The sequence below is a fragment of the Bidens hawaiensis genome, unplaced genomic scaffold (assembly GCF_021521415.1).
Source record: "Bidens hawaiensis isolate Kalapana, Puna unplaced genomic scaffold, B.hawaiensis_p1.1 tig00032093_1, whole genome shotgun sequence".
In the NCBI taxonomy this organism is placed as follows: Eukaryota; Viridiplantae; Streptophyta; class Magnoliopsida; order Asterales; family Asteraceae; genus Bidens; species Bidens hawaiensis.
Genome location: NW_027495441.1, coordinates 113,441 through 133,562, shown reverse-complemented (window position 1 = coordinate 133,562; position 20,122 = coordinate 113,441). Strand labels below are relative to the sequence as shown.

Sequence of the window (20,122 nt, the reverse complement as noted above, 5' to 3'; positions counted from 1 at the left end):
AATACTTAATTTTTTTTTTTTTTGCATTATTGCAGTCTTTTCCATTCTTTTATAATCAAATAAAAATGATAAAACGCAAGTCACCAATGTTGTCTATCTCACAAGCATGCTACACTCTCATGGATGGGGTGGAGGGTTAGGGATGCTCAAACTAAAGAATCACCGGTTATATTTAAATCTTATCATAGAATGTAACCATGGTATAATTTGTGTTACAAGTTCTGATCTCTCGGCCTCTATCAACGAGCAGCCCATGTTACCAACATCTCCTCTTATAAACTTTAAAGTTTTGCAATGTTATAACTTACACGAGATCATTAAAACCCTTAATTATATAATATATTGTTCTCCCAAGTTGTAACCAACTTTTAGGAAGATCTTGACCCTTGAAAGTAATTAACTTTTAATCACAGCCATTCAAACCCCCAAAATTCCTTCTAGAAGCAGCAGTTAATGGCAGTTTCACACCCTCTCTCCTGCCATATACAAGTTACTGACGGTTGTTCGTGCTTGATGAAATTGTCTATCCAAAATTCCTTCAATCACAACTGCTGTTTGTTCGCACCACCTCAGACACGACCGTGAAACAACACAACCACCGTAAACTACCTTACCCATTTTAGAGATTCAGCTCGTAGCTTGCGTTTTTATTATTAGGTTATCTAGGTTTATAATCTGGATCATTTACCATCCAAATATTGAAACTGCAGTGTCGCACTTCGGCCATTCGAGATCGAAATTTCAGGTTGGGTCCTCTATTGAAATCCGACCACACTCTCTCCTGTGAGTTTGATTTAAAACTTGCTAGACGGGAACATGTTAGTTTGAACTAATTATTTTTTTATTTTTTTTATTCAGGTTCTGTTTGTATACCTCCTGATAAATCGCCGCCTGAAAAGTATTGTAAAGTACAGGGATCTTCGTTAATTCTGCTTTCTGTTGGAGTGGAGGTTGGGTAACATTAGTTTGTTATTTCATTAATATTGTATTGCTATGCTATAATCTTAAACTCAGGAACCTGAAAGTTTGTACTTTTTCTGTTAGATACTTTGAGAGATGTCTTTTTGTTTATATCAGTGATATTTACGTGTTAATATATCGCTACTTGTCATTGCAGGTTAATGCTATTGAAAGGACTTCCTCTATGAGACTATGAGTGAACTTAATAAAATACTTTTTGGACAGGTGCATATTAAACTAATTAAACAAAGTAGTTATGGGATACAACAATGCCACAATGGAGACTTTCTAAATGGAGCGTTCTTCATTACATAGACTAAAAAACTGAACTTCCAACTGGCAAGGAGTTGCATGTTTCTGAGACTCTAAATAAGCCGAGGGAGAAAACAAGGGAGGCTATTAAGGGTTTATAACGAATTGTGTTTTTATTTTAAACAAATACTAATTTGGTTTTGAATGAAAAGAAAGATAGTTTTACTATTATGACTTTAAACCATCCGGCCACCGAACGGGTATAAAACTAGTTATTAATGGCGGGGACTAATTCTTCCGTTTATTATTTTCGAAGTTTCCTATCGATTTTACACCATTAGATCAAGATGCTAAATATGTATGTCAACAAAAATATCAAATGTTACAAAAGCTTATTCATGGACCATGGTAATGTACATCCCAAAGACCAAAACATTGAGAAAACTTAATATCAATTAAACGAGTTAAACAAATTGTAATTTTACAATTTACACACGTTAATGTATTATTACAACTTGTAAAAATAATAGAACAACAATACTAACTTAAATAATAAAATAATATCAAATCATACACTAATTTACTAATCTACCCTCACTCCTCCGCTATCCTTTCAAGCCTCACAAACCTCCGCCCTTTACCACCATCACCACGGTGGCATCCACCTCCATCACCACTACCTCCAACCCTGCTCCAGCTAGATGACGTCATCTCATCATCACCATCTTCACAAAACACCAACGGGTCAACCCGTTTAACCCAACACCCACACCCCACCTTACCACCACTAACCATAAGTGCGGCACCGGCTTTAACCGCCAACGCCGCCATATCCTCCGCCGTCAACCGCCTGTTCAACCAGCTCGCCGGCAGCTCAAAGTATAGTTGACCGGGTAGGAGCTCCGACTCCCCACACATGGCGGTTACATATTTATCAAAGTCCATCTCATCAGAGTTGCAAATAAAAAAACAAACACCATCGTTTAGTAGGAACACCTTCACCGGAGATGTAAACTCTCTTAGTTGGCCGTTGAAGAGTATGAGTTTGACGGTGGTGGTGGCGGTGGTGGTGTTGCCGGAGTAGCATGAGGTGCAAAGGCCCATGTTGATTTCATTAGAATGATCAAGATTCTAAAGAGTTTAGAAATTATGGGTTTCTTTATATAGTGTGATACTAGGGTATAGCCCGTGTTACACACGGGTGAAAAAACATATCAATAAACATAATAAATTTAAACAACAAATTCAAGCAACACAAAAATTCTTCAAACTTTCGGACCAAAACGTTAACCATTTACATTGTCTAGATATTAAAAGTTAAAATTTACAATAAGTTAATGTACATCGAACAACCAAAAAACATCAACAAAAGACATAAACATGTTCTTTCATATTAAACTACCATCAACTTTTTCAAACATTCTATAAAAAAAAACTCATTTTACTTCACCATCTGAAAATATAATAAAACAATAGTATACAAATTAAATATACCTTAATAACATATTTAATAATTAGTAACATTCGAACATTAATAAAGTTAGTCAAATACCATCCTTAACACTATAATCAAAATTTAAATGTATATAAGTTATTATTGTAAAGAGAATATATATTCCATTTAAATGTTAGTCAAATCATTATTATGGATCATTACTTATTAATTAAAGGTTAAATTATATGCAAAATTTGATTTGCATTGCATAATAGATGTTGAAATCTTATTCTGTTTTGTGAATTTATTTTAGGAAGTAGTACTTTTAAAATATTTAGAACGAAATCTGAATTTGTAATAGTATGAACGCTAAGTTGTAATTTTATAACAAAAATATAAATAATAGCATACTTGTAAACTATAATTTTAATAATTTGTAAATTTAACATAATCTGAATTAGAATTTTTGGTTCACATAAATATAATATTGGAAAAACAGTTGGAAATTCAAAAAAGTCGGAAAGTATAAACATGACATTAATATGTTAGCCAAACATATATATTCCAAATAAAAATACGATTTATGTATAAACAGGACAACTTCATCAAATAAAAATACGGTTTAAATAGGAAACCTGTTGATATATATTCCATGTAAATGTTAGTCAAACAATTATTATAGACATTAATAAGAAATTCAAATTTAAATAATATACCAAAAATGTAGAGAAATACCATAGACAAATTCGAGATCTTCGTTTACTTATTTATGTAAAATATAAATTAGTCAACTTATTATTATGTATCGATTATGAACCATTAGTTTTAGAGAACTTATTATTATATAAATTATGACTAATTATTTTCAAATTAAGTTGCTATGATTAAAAAAAAACTATATATAATTACGGTAAACTCATATTAAATTTGACTTGGGTAAAATGATTTTAAATTAATTTATAATTCGTTAAGATTGATTAAATTTGACTTGGGTGAAATTTGACTTGAAATACAATAATTATATTATAAATGGCAGTAACAAAGTACTATAAATATGAGTTTGACCATCATAACTTATTTGAATTTGACCATCTATAAATCTCAATCTCATCTAACAAATCAATCAATCAAATAAGTTACAATATTCATGTTAATTAGGTTATTTAAACAAATTAAGAAAGTCAAACTAACTAAATTGTATTAATGGGATACTTAATTGAGTCATTTATTAACGGACCGAAAAAAAATATACATCAATGTATCTCCGATATACATGAATATTTACAATTAACTAAAATTTATGAAATTGAATATACATGAATATTCAAAAAAGTAAATATACATCAATATATATATATATATAAATACATCTTATAAAGTCATGCTCGATTCGTGAAATTATATTATATGAGTCGGACAATAACCTGAAATAATAAAATCGAAAATTAATATTGATATTATGGATTTTTGAATTATAATTAATAACCGGAAAATTTTAAAGGTGTTACCGGAAAAAACGAAATTGTGAGAATGACCACGGTATCTTGGACTTTTTTGTAGAATTTAAAGAGAAATGATCTTGTATCAGTCTGGACGTTGACCTGAAATTATAAAGTAGAATATTAATGTTGATATTATTGAGCATTTGATATTTAATTACTAACCAGAAAATTTGAATGTCTTACCGGAAAATAACAAATAATGATAATAACCATGGTATCTCCAATTTTGATTATCAAAGTAAAATGAAATCTTCAGTAAATCAATCGGGTAAATAACCTGAAATAAGAAAGTTTTGTTAGAACATTGATATTATGGAAGATTATAATTATAATTTATAACCGCATAATTTAAATGTAGCTTACCGGAAAAACAAATTAATGATACCGTCGATGGATGAACCGAATTTTCATCTAGAACCTAGAATAACATGTAAAACAAAAAAAAACACGAAAATATAAAACTTCAAACAAATATAAACAATCATTATTATAGGTATAACGCATAACTGGAAAAACTTACCGGCAATGCTTACCGGAAAAACGTAAATAAGTAGAAATATTAGCTTCATCGTTGTTTTTGATTTAGAACCTAAACTGATTTAAAAAAAACCAGTTAACAATGAAAATAAAGATAAAAAAGTTAGATCTACAATAACCGGAAGAAAATATGATGTTGCCGGAAAAAGATATAACCTTGCCGGAAAATCATATAACATTGTTGGCCAGTAGAGTATAATATATAACCTTACCGGAAAACGATTAATCTCGATCTACATTACCGGAATATAGAAAATGATGGAGCTAGTAAGCAGAGAGAGAGAGAGAGAGATATTAAATGATTATGATGGAAAAATCTTAAGGTTTAAATAAATTTTTTTGGTGTGTGGTGAATGACATGTGGCAACATAATAAACACTATGAGAATGGAAACATGGTGAGTTGGAGGCCTAGGTGGACAACCTAGTAGAATGACATGTGAAAGAATTGTATTGATTTAATAGATTAGTAAGATTTTAATATTTTTTTCATGAAGTTGTTATCGACGTGTTTTGTTTTCATTTTAGGACGACTTTGGCTCATTTGTATGTTTTCTTTCAACTTCGTTATATGCTCGATGATAAACAAGTCTTTTTTTCTATGAAATTATAATTAAGTTTGATAAACTCGTCTATTATAAGATATATACGAGAATTGGTCGTGTTGGTATGGTTATATATAGTCCACAACTACATGGATAACATTTTATATATGTATATAGATCTAGTGTGTTATTTGCATTTTGAATTTGAATAAACTTTTTTTTTATATAAATTAACGAGTTACATGTATGTAAATTGATGGGTTACGTTACGTATATTAGTTAATTTAAACTATTGACTTACATATATATAAAGCAGCATGTTCTTGCGTTCTGCGTGAGACTTAAAGAACGACATGATTTAAGTGATGGACGCACCTTGAATCATTACAAAATTAATCGTAATTACTACTTTTTAAATAGTATTAGAAATTAAAGCGTAATGAATTAGGTGTGGCGTCGCAACTTTTGTTTCGATGTAATCACTTCTTTCTAAATAGTATTTATAATTTAAACATAATGAGTTAGGTGAAGCTTATAGAAATCGATTTGTTGAAGCTTTAAAAAACTGGTTTTCTTTAACAAGCCTTTTGTTATCAATTCGATCATGTGGTACATCATTTATATCTCATTCGGGTGAGACTTAAATCCATATGTTCTTTGATAAGCCAATTCTAAAGGTTCCACCGGACAAAAGACAATACATGTAGCAATTCTAAGGTTTCCAATGCCTTCTACTTTTGGCATCTATAAGCTAATTTCCTTTATGACGATGTCGAATTGAACATCATTCAAAGAAGAAATTGGACATCACTAATGATGCATGAATACAAGAAGGTTGTGATCTTCTTTTGATTATAAGAAGCGTGAGAAGCCTCCAATCTACATCATGTGTCCCTAGAATAATGTTAACATGATAAAAAAAATTTAAATTCATGATGCACTGTTGTATATCCTATGGTGTAATTTACTTAAAAAAACTAATTGTGTATAGAAAACGTACTTATGTTAAAGAAATGGTTGAACAAGAAAAAGTCAGCAATAGATTTCCACTATATGTTTGTCCACTTTGCCAAAACTAGCGTCAGTTTGTGGTTCACGTTATACTTAAGTTTTCCTGATATTTGGTTACCCTTAATTAGCGGTCCAAAATTCTTCACGATTTTGAAACGCTATAGATTTATAGCAAATTATAGCTTTGTATAAAATAATTAGACATGTGTAAATTAATTGAATTCTTTTAAACTAGAGTAGTTGAAGAAAACTAAAAGCATGACAAAATGTACCTCAACAGAAAATGAAAGAGGTATTTACAATTCTAGCATTGACACCGCAACAAATTACGACATGATGGTGGTTTGAGATGAAGTCTTGATGGTAGTCCCCATGAGATATTTGTGACAGGTGTTGTAAGTTGTAACTACCTTGCTCCTTAATGTCAAGTTGTCCTACTTATATTTCGAGTATTTTATTTTGAGTTCAATCTATGTCTATACCGTCTATTTATATATAGAAAGTGTCTATCATATAACACTAACATACAAAAGCTTCCATAGCTAATGTGGTCCATTGACTTGCATTCATGTGGGAAAAATCTAACGTAAAATTTCTCGGATTTAATGGCTAAGATTATTATTCTGTGAATGTTATTTTTACACGTAAAAACGATGGATAAGTTTTCTTTTACCTCATATTTTGCAAGGTAAATTTTCTTTTACCTTGTTTTGTTTTGTTTATGAAACTTGAATACGGTTTAATGTGATACTCCATGTTTTATGAAACAACAATAATTAACCAAAAACTACACCCTACACATGCATTAACAATAATACAAAAAAAGTTTACCAACTTAACATGTTGTACAGTTATATCTGTTCAAAAATTACACCAAATGAGTTGATACATATACGTAGGGAAAATCGTCTCTATCTTGTTTCACGTATATTATAATTATAGGCATGCTCAACAAAATTAAAAGTTCATTTATATATGTCGATTTTATACACTTGCATAGTTACATGTGTGCACAACAACCATCCAAATATAGACAATCTTTGTGTATGACCCCAAGTATCCAATGACAGATTAATAGGGAAATCTCTAAACACAAATATGAAAATTTACCAAATAATACTCATAAATAAACCAAATACAAAATATCATGAACATCAATCAACATATTTTAAAAAGGGTTAGGCTAAACGTACCCATCTCGTGTACTTGGCATACCTCCTCCCTTGGACTTTCAATACCTTTAACAATTTTATTTGACAAATTACTCCCTATAATATTTTTGTAAAGTTTTTTTTATTACTCTCTTTTTGTGTTAATTATTCTTTATCATAATAATAATATTTATTATCATTATAAAATATATCTATAAAATGATAAAACGATTTGTATATTTTTCTTATTATAAAAACGATAAAATGATTTGTATATTTTTATTTTATTATATGTCTCCCGGTCGAGAAAAAAAAATCCTTTGAATATATTTTGTTAGGTTAGGGTGTATAAGATTATTGTCACATTAGAAGAAATCAACTTGTTGATTAAGTCGATGTTATTTAATCTCTTTTATTGGTTAAAAACAATGCGATTTTTTTAAACAAAATGTAAGCTATCTCTAAAAATTATTAAAAAATCATACTCCAAAGTATTAAAACAATTATAAAAAAATCATTTTTTTTCTTTTTAGATAACACAAATTGTTTTTTACATACACATTTTTTTTTCACTAAAAAAGTTGTAAAATATGAAAAAAAAAAAAAGAAAAAGAACTCTTTAAAGAATAAAAATAATTAAAATAATAAATTAATAATGATAATAAAATATAACAAAATGGTAAACGAAAAACAAAAAGGTTTAAATCGTAATACCGCAAAACTTGAGGGGGGCACGTTTAGTAATAATGAAGGAAAGATGATACGTTTAGCAGCACTCTTTAAAAAAATGTCAATTCCCTAAACAAATTTGTTTATTACTGATTTTCTACCCAACAATCTTCAGATAAATTCTCTTGTAAATGCTTATATTAAACCAACCGGCTCGGTTACGGTCAACATAAGTTAAAACAAATTATAGCTTAAACTGGTCAAACTTAAACTGTTTTCTAAGAGAGAGAATCTGAACCAAGGAAATGATTGTAATTGGTTTCAAAGTTTTAAAAGAATTTCAACGCCTATAAACTCGGACAGGTTACACCATACAAATACAAGATCGATTTCAAACTAGTTTAATTAAAACCACTTTCACTATTCAATTCCGTACGGATCGGTTTTCAAATCACTTCTGAATCCCAAACTCGAGGTGCATAAAAACCCGAAACCCGGAACCGGCTTTATTTATAACCAGGGTAATAAAAAACCCTGGAACTGAGTTTATTTATACTCGGGATTTTACTACCCGAACCAGTGCCCGACCCTAGCCGTATGGTATGGATCGGGTACGCGTTTCAGTACCAAACCGTATCCTAAACCGTACCAGTAGACCGCTAATACCCAAAAACTGGAATCGGTTCATACATGGAACCGAGTTTTTCCAATATCCGAAACCAGGTTTTTTCATATACCCGATATATACTCGAAATTATCTGAAAAATACCCTAAAAGTACCTAAAAAAGTGTAGTCTTTCAAAAAACTCAATCTATATGCGAAAAGAGGGTGCTTTTCAATACTCGGATATAGGGTATTCAAATACTTGGTTTTAGAATACCTATATCCGACCCGAACACAATGCGCAAAGTATAATTTTTAAAGACAATACCCGGACCCGAATTCGACCCGGGTATGGCCAATACTCAATTTTTCAATACCCGGTTGCATGGAACCAGGTTACATAATAAGTCTATTTAGAGGGCTTATTTCGAAAAAATGAACAGGATAACCCGCCTACGGCTGGTTACCACGACGTGGCCCACGTTCCACGGTCGTTTTGACTGATAGCACGCTTGAAAAGGAGGCCCGTTGCCTAAATTATGCTCATTTTCGTGTAACACCACTGAAAGGGCGATCTTAAGCATCAAGAAACATCAGAATCCGGTCTTCTATAGTTGGGCCCACATCGCAATACCTATACCTAAACAACCGAACCCGACCCGAGTATTAGAAAAACCCTGTTTATCTACACTCCCCTGTTTGTTGTTCTCAAGAAAAAATGGAAACCCTAGAACAACAACAATCGAAGACGATCGATGGTGAATCTGAGCAGAAAGCAACATTCACCAACCTCCACTCCTCCCGCACCGCCTTATTCATCTCCGCCCACGATCCATCCGCCAACAAACGCTACTTTCTCTCCGCCGGTCACGATGGTGGATCCATCACTCATCTCATCACACTCAACAACATTCCTCCTTTCGATGGCAACACCACCGATGCCGAACATTTGAACGGCTTAGTATGTTTCACCTCAGGTGGCAGTCTGTTTGGTACCAATTACACTTTTATTATTAACCCTAGCACGCATAAAGTATTTAAACTTCCTCATTCTCCTTTGTGGACGGATTGGAAGGTGCATACCTGGTACATATTCGGGTTCGATGAGATTAGAAACCAACATAAGATTTTAAACGTCAGAATCCGTAAAGATGATGACCGTCTTGTACCAAATGCCGTCGAGATATGGATTTTCTCTCTGTCGGATTATTCGTGGAGAAAGATCAATTTGGAGCTTCCTATTGATCTTTCCACGGATCATTGCATCACTCGTGGCGTTTGCGTCAATAGTGTGATACATATCATGTTTCTATTTCCGTTATACATTTTAGCCTTTGACTTGAGAACAGAGAAGTTTTCAATAATTAGTATTCCGGCGGATGTCGAGCCCAATTTAACATATCCTCCCCTTGTAAAAACCAATGGTCGTGTAGGAGTTGTTTGTCGTGATCATGAGGTGGAACGAAACGAAATGCATATTTGGATGTTACAAGACTATGAAAGTCGTGTTTGGGTAAGAGAAATCGTTCCATTTCCCGCGTCTTGGACGGATACAGATGCCCCTTTTGAGTTAGATTCTGTTAATATGGATGAGATTATCTTTTCCTGTATCAAGTTGTCTAGGAATGTGATCAGTGTGCCTATGTGCCTATCTACAACATGAAGACTAGATGTTTTAAATCAGTGCAGTTTACCCTCGATCATTCGTTTCTATGCCCAGAGACTCTGCGGATCAATCAAATCAAATGTTATGTTGAAAGCATCGTGCCTTTGCAGGGAAACGTAACAAGCACTTGATGATTGAATACTATGAAATGTTTGAAGAGAAGTTTCACTAAAAACTATGAAATGTTTTGATTCATTTTGTAGCAGTTTTCAGAAGCCAAATGGATTTCTTTAAAGTTTCTTATTATAATTTTGATGATTTTGGTTATTTGTTATTTTCATCAATAGCTCGTTTTGACCCGATCCTATTTTGGTCTGAACCCATTATGTGAAATATAAATATAAACCGCACAACCTTAAAATTATGGAACCTAAACATGACCCATTTACCTATTTATTCAAACAAGTTTATAGAAAATAGTCAAGCGATAAACATGCTAAATGGGCTACAAACATGTTAACGAGTCAGCATGTTTAATTAAACTGGTTACAAACATGCTAACTTTTTTTATAATGACGAGTAACTCATTACATTCGATATAATTTTATAAGTACTTTAGTATGCTTATGATAAGAGACCCTCGGATGAGTTTAGTGTTGAAATGCTCCCATGGCTTGAGCTAGAGCTGAACTCGAGTTTGAAAATAGTTATAAATATATAAAGCATACATGTATAATATGAAAATTTTATCTTCCCTTCTCTTGATTCGTCACATTTATATATAAAATTATAAATTTAAGACAACGGTTATAATTATATATAAATAAAATAATGAAATAAATACAAACGAGTCGAGTTCAAACTAAACTCAAGTTTGAAAACCTACTCACAAGTCATAAGCCCAAGCATTAAAATGCTTGAAAGAGCCAAGCTCGAGCTTATACGAACTCAAAGTCAACTCGACATGACATTTTTATTATATGACATAAAAGTAAAGCACAATGAAGAGAGGGGTTATCAAAGAATGACCTATATTTGTTTTTTGTCATTGGCATTTTTCTTATAAATGGCGAACGCTCTTAAGTGATTTGATTTCTAACAAATAAAAAGTATATCCTGATGAACTTGTAGAACAGGCTAAAATATTTGTGGGTTATATTTTAGTTAACTACTTAGCCCAATTTTGCCCATATCTATTATTGGGCCTTCAAACAAATAAATAATGGCATAGTGTTTGACCTCTATCTTGAACCTTTCTTTCGCCTCTTATCTATTGGGCTAGACTTAGACCACCCGCTATGGGGTGTTAAAGGGTATGATGGTGGGCACCGTTGGGCGCTGAACACCACCAAGGGGCGCCCTTGGTGGTGGGGCGCCGTCCTGCCTAGCGTCCCAACGACCGGCGCAGTGGAGAGGAAAACGGAAAAAGAATTGGAGACATTTATTTGGAACATTAAAGACCTTAAATTGAACATGAATGTTGGCTAAAGAGAAGTTAAAATGAGGGTTATGTGTAGAAGGTTGAATATGTAGAGGAGTTGCTTAAGAACATAAAACGAAAATGGAGAGAAGAACACAAGGTTTTAGGTCTTGTTTATAGGAATTTATTATAAGGGAAAAAAAGAACTAAATATATTTAATTGTATTTAATATTTCAACTGGTTTTTGATTTTATTTTAATTATATGTTTTTAAGTTTAATTTAGTTTATATTTTATTATTATTGTATTTAATAAATTTTTGGTTTTATAAAAAATAATAATAATTAAAGAGGCTTCGAAGCGCCCTATATCATAAAAAGACTTTTTTGGGGTAAGTCTTTGAAGCCTTCAGTGGCACATGACATTTACGTGTTTGTCACTGACGCTTCAAAGCCCCTTGCCATGGAGAATAGTTTATAGTCAAATCTTGGCTCATTTTAAAGATTCTCATCATCAACCCAAAAGTCAACTCTACATGCTTCAAGTCAACAAACAGTGAGCAAACCTTCAACCCCAATGGCATCATTAGTTCATGTCCCCAAACGCACAGTCCTCATCGTCCCCACCACCATCACCCACTTCTCCTCCGTCGCATCACCACCGTCCTCCACCGCAGACCCCACCGTCACCTTCGCCGTCTCCATCCTCAAACACCACCGTTCCAAATCCCGATGGACCCCCCTCCGCACCCTCTTCCCATCCGGCTTCACCCCATCCCAATTTTCCCAAATCACCCTCCAACTTCGCAACAATCCCCATTTAGCCCTCACATTCTTCCAATTCACCCTCACACACTCCCTCTGCCACCACTCACTTTCATCCTACGCCTCAATCATCCACACCCTCGCCCGTTCCCGCCAAAAAACACAAACCCTAACCCTAATCCAGTCAGCAATCCGCAGATTCAACGACCCGAACCCGAATTCACTATTCGAAACGCTGGTTAAAACGTACAGGGCGTTTGATTCCGCACCGTTCGTGTTTGATTTGCTCATCAAAGCGTGTGTTCAATCGAAACGTGTGGAGCAAGCTATTGAGATTGTGAGATTGTTGAGGTCTAAAGGTATTAGCCCGTTAATTAGCACTTGTAATTCGTTGGTTATGTGTGTTTGTAAACATCATGGAAGCATTGCTGGTTATGAGATTTATAACGAGGTTTTCGATTCAAGCGGGTGTAAAAAAGTTGCTGGTGTTAAAACTGTTGTGGCTAATTTGCATACGTATAATATTATGATGCACGCTTTTTATAAAGACGGGTTAATTGAGAATCTAGAGCGCGTGTGGAGTGACATGTTTGTGAACAATTGTGTTCCTAATGAATATAGTTACGCTATTCTAATGGCTGCGTATTGTGATTATGGGAGAATGGCGGATGCGGTTCGTGTGTGGGAAGAAATGGGGAGTAATGGTTTAGAGTATGATGCTTTGGCTTACAATACGATGATCGGAGGGTTTTGTGAAGCGGGAAACGTTCGTAAAGCGGAAGAGTTTTTCAAAGAAATGGGATTAAGTGATGTGAAGAGTAGTTCGGTTACGTATGAGCATTTGATCAACGGGTATTGTAAGATTGGGGATGTTGATTCGGCAATGTTGTTGTATAAAGATATGTGTAGTAAAGGGTTTGTACCGGTTGGGTTTACGGTTGATTTGTTGATTAAGGGGCTTTGTGTGATTAATAAGGTTTCTGAAGGGTTAAGGGTATTAAGATTTGCAGTGAAGAACAATGTGGTTGTTAGTGGTGGAAGTTATGAGTTTTTGATTAAGGGTTTGTGTGATGAAGGAAGGATGGAGGAAAGTATGAAGCTTCAAGCTGAAATGGTGGGAAAAGGTTATGAACCGAGCTCGGAGATTTATTCGGCTTTTATTAGTGGTTATGAAAAAGAAGGGAATGTTGAACTAGCGAGCAAGCTAAAGACCGAACTTCTTGTTAGGTGTGGCGGCTGATTAGGACCTGAGCTTATTTTCGACTAGAATTTGAGTTTTTTTGGCAAGTTGCCAAAATACCAGGTAACTTACTGGGGTGTTATTTTGGCCACAAGTTTTAGATTAGAAATACTTTAGTTATTTAAGTCTATAAATACACCACTATGTAATTGTAATTCTAATCACCACCAAACTTAATAAATAATAACATCATCCCGGCAGTTGTAACGGTGGACGTAGGTCAGTTTAGACTAAACCACATAAATCTTTTGACCCTTTTTTTTCTGTTTGTTGCGCTGTTTGTGGTCACTTGTGGTTCTGTCTTATTTTGCTGATGAGCAGTTGATTGGTCAGCGCTGGTCGAACAGAAATCAACAGCAGGCCAGCAGCAGACTCGCTGCTTCTCTTTTGTTGAACAACCGTGGTAGCCTCTAAACGACAATATGGTACCATCATGTGATAATACATTTAGGGACGTGCAAAATTCGGATTGGTTTTTTTAAGGTGTAAATATGTTTTGCAAATCAATAGCCCTGGCTTGGCATTTTCTTAAATTAAATCAGCCCGCATTATTGGCTATTAGACTGATTATGTACTTAATTTTGGTTATCTCCATCTGGAAGGGTATATATGTCTAATATCAAACTCTATGCAATATGTAAACTTTATTGAATCGATAATATCAAACTTCTATGCACAAGTGCTATAATGAATCTATAATATCAAGCTGAGTTTAAAATTGTTTCAGTAGTCTCTGCAAGGGATTAGCTTTCTTTATAATTTTTGGTAATAGTTGTGGTTCATGGCGCTCGTTATTGTGCTACCACCTCCGCCTTGGCGCCTCCTGTAACGCCGCGGTGTGGTGTGGCCGGCGTTAAGGGGTGGCCGCATCACCGTTGGTGTCGAGTTTGCAGCAGCCTAATGGATATGAGTTGAGCCACCAAGGTTGGTTTAACACCATAAATTTTTCACAATTTTGTTGTTATTGCTTTAGTTATGATATATGAATACAAAAAACAATAATCACTATATATCCTTTTAAATTTCAGAAAATTATCCTTTCAAAAAGTTAATAAGTACTATATTAATATAAGATTATTAGTATTATATACAGATATGAATTATTTGAAATTATAGGATGTATATCCATAAAAGTAAACAGTAAACGACAGGAACAGAAGTGAGCACATGAAAGGATTGTTTGACTGAGCCAGCACTGGTCCCCTTTTGATCCTAGTACCTGGTCCATAAGTCAAAACTGTCAAACCCACCTGCGAAATGTAATACGACATAGTACTTGAATAACTTTTTACTGCTTGTCTATGTTGCACATGACAGCTATGTAACAAGTACGAGTGTTATATGCTTCGATGTAGTACATGTTATCTTGGCTTTGATAATCATTTTGTCACAAGTTTTATGTATTCCAATCACTCAAACATGAAAGTTAGTTCTTTTGATATGTGCAAGGGAACCACACGCATCACAAATTGTAAAGATAATTATTTTATTATTTAAACGACATCCAAATTAGTGCCAGCATTGCAAACTGGGAATAAAATTCATCAACATAATTAGAAAAGCCTAAAATTTAGAGGAGGAAACCATAAGTTTATTCGTTGTCTAGGTATAAGAAGAATGAAACAAACATATCATGTTTTCATGAATTTTTTAAGGTCTTTTGAGTTTAATGGCCTAACAACTAGAGTTGAACTTATAACAAAGAAGTATCAACTCTGTAATCAATGAATGAAACCGTAAAATGTCTAATACAATGGTCATTCTTGTTTATTAAACATTGCTTGTGTGATAAACACGTTAAAGAGTTCAGATTGGAACAAACTCATAACAAGACATGGGTTAACAATTAATAAGAATGTGCGCAATGGGATTAGAAATGTCTACTAGTTTAGGTGACATAGGTTCAATGGTTTATCATGTTCAAGGTTATAAAATACTTTGTTGGAAAAAAGGAGGTAATTTTATGACAAAAGTGATTTATCCATTACAACTCACTACGGTATGGGATTTTTACCATAAATCATTTGTTGGCCAATTATAATTTTACAATACAAATTATTTCTAAAATGTGATTTAATTTGTAAATTTGAGGTGCATGAAATGAGTCTATATTCTATAAGTTCTTTTACTGTCCCTTGCACCACATGTCTTTTGGGCCATGAATGCAGAAAAACAATTGTATCCTTTTACCCCCAACATACACCAATTTGTACATGTCTCAACACTATTTAACATGTAAACAATGTTTTTCATCCAAAACTGTTCTGGGTTATTTTTTTTATATATGGAAAAATATATATTAAATAAAACTTTTTAAAGGATATTTAAGCGAGTAAACATAAATGACCGTATAAGAAATATTCAAATGTTACGGATTTAATATAATTATACATTTTAACTACATAACTATCCACATGGAGGACATAGAGTGGAGAGATAAGAGAGAATGATTCTCATTTGGAAAACCGAACGGCACTACACAAAAATAATTAGACTTTGGATCAACCTATCTAGCTAAGCTTGATACTTTTAACTCGTTCAATTGAAAAAGTTAAAACCACCAACTCATTTGATTAAATAGTTAACTCAGTAACCTATTTGACCTGCAACCTACCAACTCAATCAATACGTTTATGAAGAAACGCGAGTTCAACCGGGGTTGGACAAGTTCTTCCGCAAAGGTTAGTAACCGAGGTCTTGAACCTTGAATACTGAATGGGAGTGCGAATATCGATAGACCAAATGGTAGGAATCGAGGTAGATGATGGATTAGAAGAGACAAATGCTCTAAACTTAGCAAAGAATTATCACCACCTCCATCAAGGTTTGTCTATGCAGCATGTGTGAACACAATGTATACTGTATGAGAGTCGGAGTAAGAATCCTCTATGATTTGGGTGGGAACTTCAATTTATAGGCGAGTGTCTGTTGATGAAGACTTATAACTCGACCATGTGGCAACGTCGAGTTCAGCTATGAGGTATCTCCATTATGGTTGTCATATTGAAGCTCGTGTTAGGGGTTCTGCAATGCCTAACCCCTATAATTGTAAAACTAGTTTCATGATTTTCTCAAAACCTAACCCCTATATTTGTAGTTTAGCTTTGACTCTTGAGGTAAAAGACTAAACAGAATGTATAAAGAAGTCAGAATGAATACATACATACATACATACATACATACGATACGATGAATGCAAGGCACGTGACCAGTTTCAGTATCACCATCTCTGACGTGTCATTATGCTCCCCTTAACTCCATCAGTCAACCCTAATAAAAACAAGACACACCCACACACAATTAAACCCACTCACCAACACTCACATTCACATAATAATCACACCACCACCATGACCACCTTCATCTTCACCTTCACCAGTCCCATGGACACCTAACTCATTATCCAAACCACCAGTCCACCACTAATAGCCATGCTTGTAATCATCGCCACAGCTTTCATCATCATCACCTACTCCCGCCAATTCTTCCTACTCCGATCCCGTTGGCGGCAGCGGCGACGCCTCCTCCGGTCATACGATATCGAATCTCCACCAAACTCCGGTGAACAACCGTACGATCCTGATTACAGTTACGGTTACGGCTATCATTTGTTCTTGAGGTACGGTTTAGATGACGCGGTGATTAAAACGATTCCGCTTTCCGTACACACTAGAAAAGCTAGTGTTCATGAATGTGCGGTTTGTTTACTGGAATTTGAAGATGACGATTACGTCCGTACATTACCGGTGTGTTTTCACGCTTTTCACGTTGAGTGTATCGATATCTGGCTTAAATGTCACGCTAACTGTCCGCTTTGTAGATCCAGTGTTTTCCGGTCAGATTCACCGTTTATTCCGGTCATGTCTGCCAGAATTCCACCTAATTTTGATGACGTCATTCTAGATCCATCACCGGTGACTGTACATTCGCGTCAACGTCACAGTATTACCGGAATTAGTGACATCACACATGATGCATCAGTATCAGTATCGGTATCGGTATCCCCGACGAGTAATCAATTTGACGATCGTTTTTATCGAAGAGATTTGCTTCTCAAACGATCGTACTCCTTCGGATTTGAACGGAATTTAGGAACGCACCGTCGTGGAAGTAGCTTCTGGTGCAAGCGACCGTCGCCGACGAAAACCAGAGTATTCTCGTTCCGGTACTCTCGCCGTATGAAATCGCCGTTCTTCCGCCGGCGGAGTATCAGTTTTCTGCCGGTAACGGAATCCAGCGGCGGAAGCTGCCGGAGGATAAATTCCGGTGTGTTTTCATCGAGTCGGTTGAGAAGTGGTGATCCAGAAGCGTTGCTGTCACCGGATAGATATAACAGACGGTTAAGATGAGTGACACGTGGGATTAATGAGAATGAGCCAAGGGTGAGGATGAATTGAGTGTAAAGATGTATTTAATTAATGAAAGGCGCGCCAAATGGCCTGATGAAGCAGCAGACTTATTAATTAAAATTTTTAAATGTAGTGGGGGTTAAGCATTTATGATGGCCATTAGCCCATCACCATTAAAGATCACCACCATACTTGCATCTTGTTTTGTTATTTTGTTCACTGATTTTTGTATAATAAACCTTTGCTAAGGATATCAGCAAACCAATGCGTTCTAGAAACATAACAAGCAAATTTAAGCCAAACTAAATCCGAATAAAATGTGAACCGATCTCGATATACTCGATCTATACGCTGTAAGAAATACATGATTGACCGTCATATACACAGCATTAGTGTTGTCACACCAAAGAGTAGAAGTGGCATAATTCTTAGGATTTCAGCAGCGGCTTGTCTCGACTTCAATACAAGACCAATTGGTAACAATGTTACTTCTTGGAAACTAATGAAGTTTGAGCCAAGAAAAACATAATCATGGTAACAGTCGATAGTATATATAGAGGACCACGAGATGGCTAGCCAATGGTAATAGTACGCTTAATCGTGTCAAATTGCAAATGCTAAATGCTACAAGCATTGCAATTTGCAAAAACTTTTTAGAGATATGGTATCAACATGAAGTGATGAAATGATGCTCATGGGGTCCAGGCAATATATGATGGAGGATCTGACCTTTTAGATTCTGAATATGCATGCCACAGCACAAAATTAGGATGCTACTGAAATGGGATGAGTGATAGCTAAAATGCTTTTGGTTGCGGCAGTAACTAGTTAACTACGACTAGATGTGTAGTATGAGTGTAATGTGATAAAAAGAATTGGCAGCAGGCCCAAAATATTTAGACTAATTAACGTGTATCTAAAACAATTAGCGGCAGGCCCTAAATTGAGCCTAAGACAAAATTAAAAACCAACAAACATAACGAGCCCAATGAACATGTGGAAAAGTCGATTAAGCCCTTTGAGCACTTGTTGTTGGGTCAAGTGTGACGTCATCTAATAGTATTTGCAAGAGTCCTAAATGAAGAAACAAATGAAATGATATCTGAAGAAAACAATTGTGTTTTAATTTTTTTTTTTTTAAATAATGATTCGATATTTTATATAATTTACTATAAAACGATTACAATAAAGTGGCAGGCAAACGGGCAACAAGCTGCGCAAAATTTAATAATGATTTTGCAATAATGAAGGGTTAAAAAAAGGCATTTTAAAATGGCCCATGCAGGTCTTGAACCTGCGACCTTCGCATTATTAGCACGACGCTCTGACCAACTGAGCTAATAGGCCGATAGTTTATTTTAAACATGTAATTAACTTGTTTTAGACTGTAATCACACGATTATATATATTAATCCAATTTCAAAGAGGCATGAGTCAAAAAAAGCAGGCACAAAATATCTAATAATAACAAGAGTTTGGTGTTTATTACAACATAATCACAATAGCAATCAAATAAATTGAATGTATTCACCAGTAATTTGAATCACGAATGGATTTATTTAGGATTTTATGGTACATGAATCGATATTGGTTATTATCAAGTCACATAATAAATATCATTGAGTCATGTCACCAAGGTGGCAAGGTATTTTGGTTTTTGAAAGTAATTTAAGTTGTAAATCTATATATTACGATGAGCTAAAAGATGAATCAAAAAAAGCAGAAAAATATAAGTCGGCCTCATAAATTTTGACACGTATCATTGGAAAAAAAAAGAGGTATAGATGAGAATTTTGTCCTCGTCAAAAAGATTGACACATGTCTATAATACAATTTAATCATAGTATTTGATGTTTTATCAAGTTAGCATCACAAGATCCATAGCCATCATTTATGAAACGTTTTCAAGATTCATAGATTTCAATGAATAAATAATGATTGATGTGATACAAATATTGAATCTTAGCAGCCCATGAAATCGATGGTTGATTCATAGTCAACCCGACAATCCTAAAAACAAATGACAAGATGCCAACATCAAGTCATCAACACCTACACCACACGTTTAAGGGCCTATT

At 34.4% G+C, this 20,122-nt stretch overlaps 3 protein-coding genes, 1 non-coding gene and 1 pseudogene across 4 annotated transcripts; 3 read left to right on the top strand and 2 right to left on the bottom strand.

The window, feature by feature from the left end:
• Positions 1–1,737: 1,737 nt before the first annotated feature.
• On the bottom strand, positions 1,738–2,380 carry LOC143582975 (uncharacterized). The gene has a single exon (XM_077065415.1). The coding sequence runs from the start codon at positions 2,314–2,316 to the stop codon at positions 1,807–1,809; it is 510 nt and encodes a 169-aa protein (XP_076921530.1). The 5' UTR covers positions 2,317–2,380; the 3' UTR covers positions 1,738–1,806.
• A 6,871-nt stretch (positions 2,381–9,251) lies between these two features.
• Positions 9,252–10,752, top strand: LOC143582973 (F-box protein At1g30790-like). The gene has a single exon (XM_077065414.1). The coding sequence runs from the start codon at positions 9,384–9,386 to the stop codon at positions 10,326–10,328; it is 945 nt and encodes a 314-aa protein (XP_076921529.1). The 5' UTR covers positions 9,252–9,383; the 3' UTR covers positions 10,329–10,752.
• Positions 10,753–12,267: 1,515 nt separating this feature from the next.
• LOC143582984 (pentatricopeptide repeat-containing protein At2g15980-like) lies at positions 12,268–13,775 on the top strand. Its single transcript, XM_077065420.1, has one exon. The coding sequence runs from the start codon at positions 12,268–12,270 to the stop codon at positions 13,693–13,695; it is 1,428 nt and encodes a 475-aa protein (XP_076921535.1). The 3' UTR covers positions 13,696–13,775.
• A 3,274-nt stretch (positions 13,776–17,049) lies between these two features.
• LOC143582983 (RING-H2 finger protein ATL65-like) lies at positions 17,050–18,186 on the top strand (annotated as a pseudogene).
• A 1,131-nt stretch (positions 18,187–19,317) lies between these two features.
• Positions 19,318–19,391, bottom strand: TRNAI-AAU (transfer RNA isoleucine (anticodon AAU)). Its single transcript has one exon. It is a non-coding gene; the product is annotated as a tRNA-Ile (tRNA).
• Positions 19,392–20,122: the final 731 nt, after the last annotated feature.

Coding starts and splice junctions, on each gene's coding strand:
- LOC143582973 (XM_077065414.1), top strand. CDS start 9,384: ATGGAAACCCTAGAACAACAACAATCGAAGACGATCGATGGTGAATCT.
- LOC143582975 (XM_077065415.1), bottom strand. CDS start 2,316: ATGGGCCTTTGCACCTCATGCTACTCCGGCAACACCACCACCGCCACC.
- LOC143582984 (XM_077065420.1), top strand. CDS start 12,268: ATGGCATCATTAGTTCATGTCCCCAAACGCACAGTCCTCATCGTCCCC.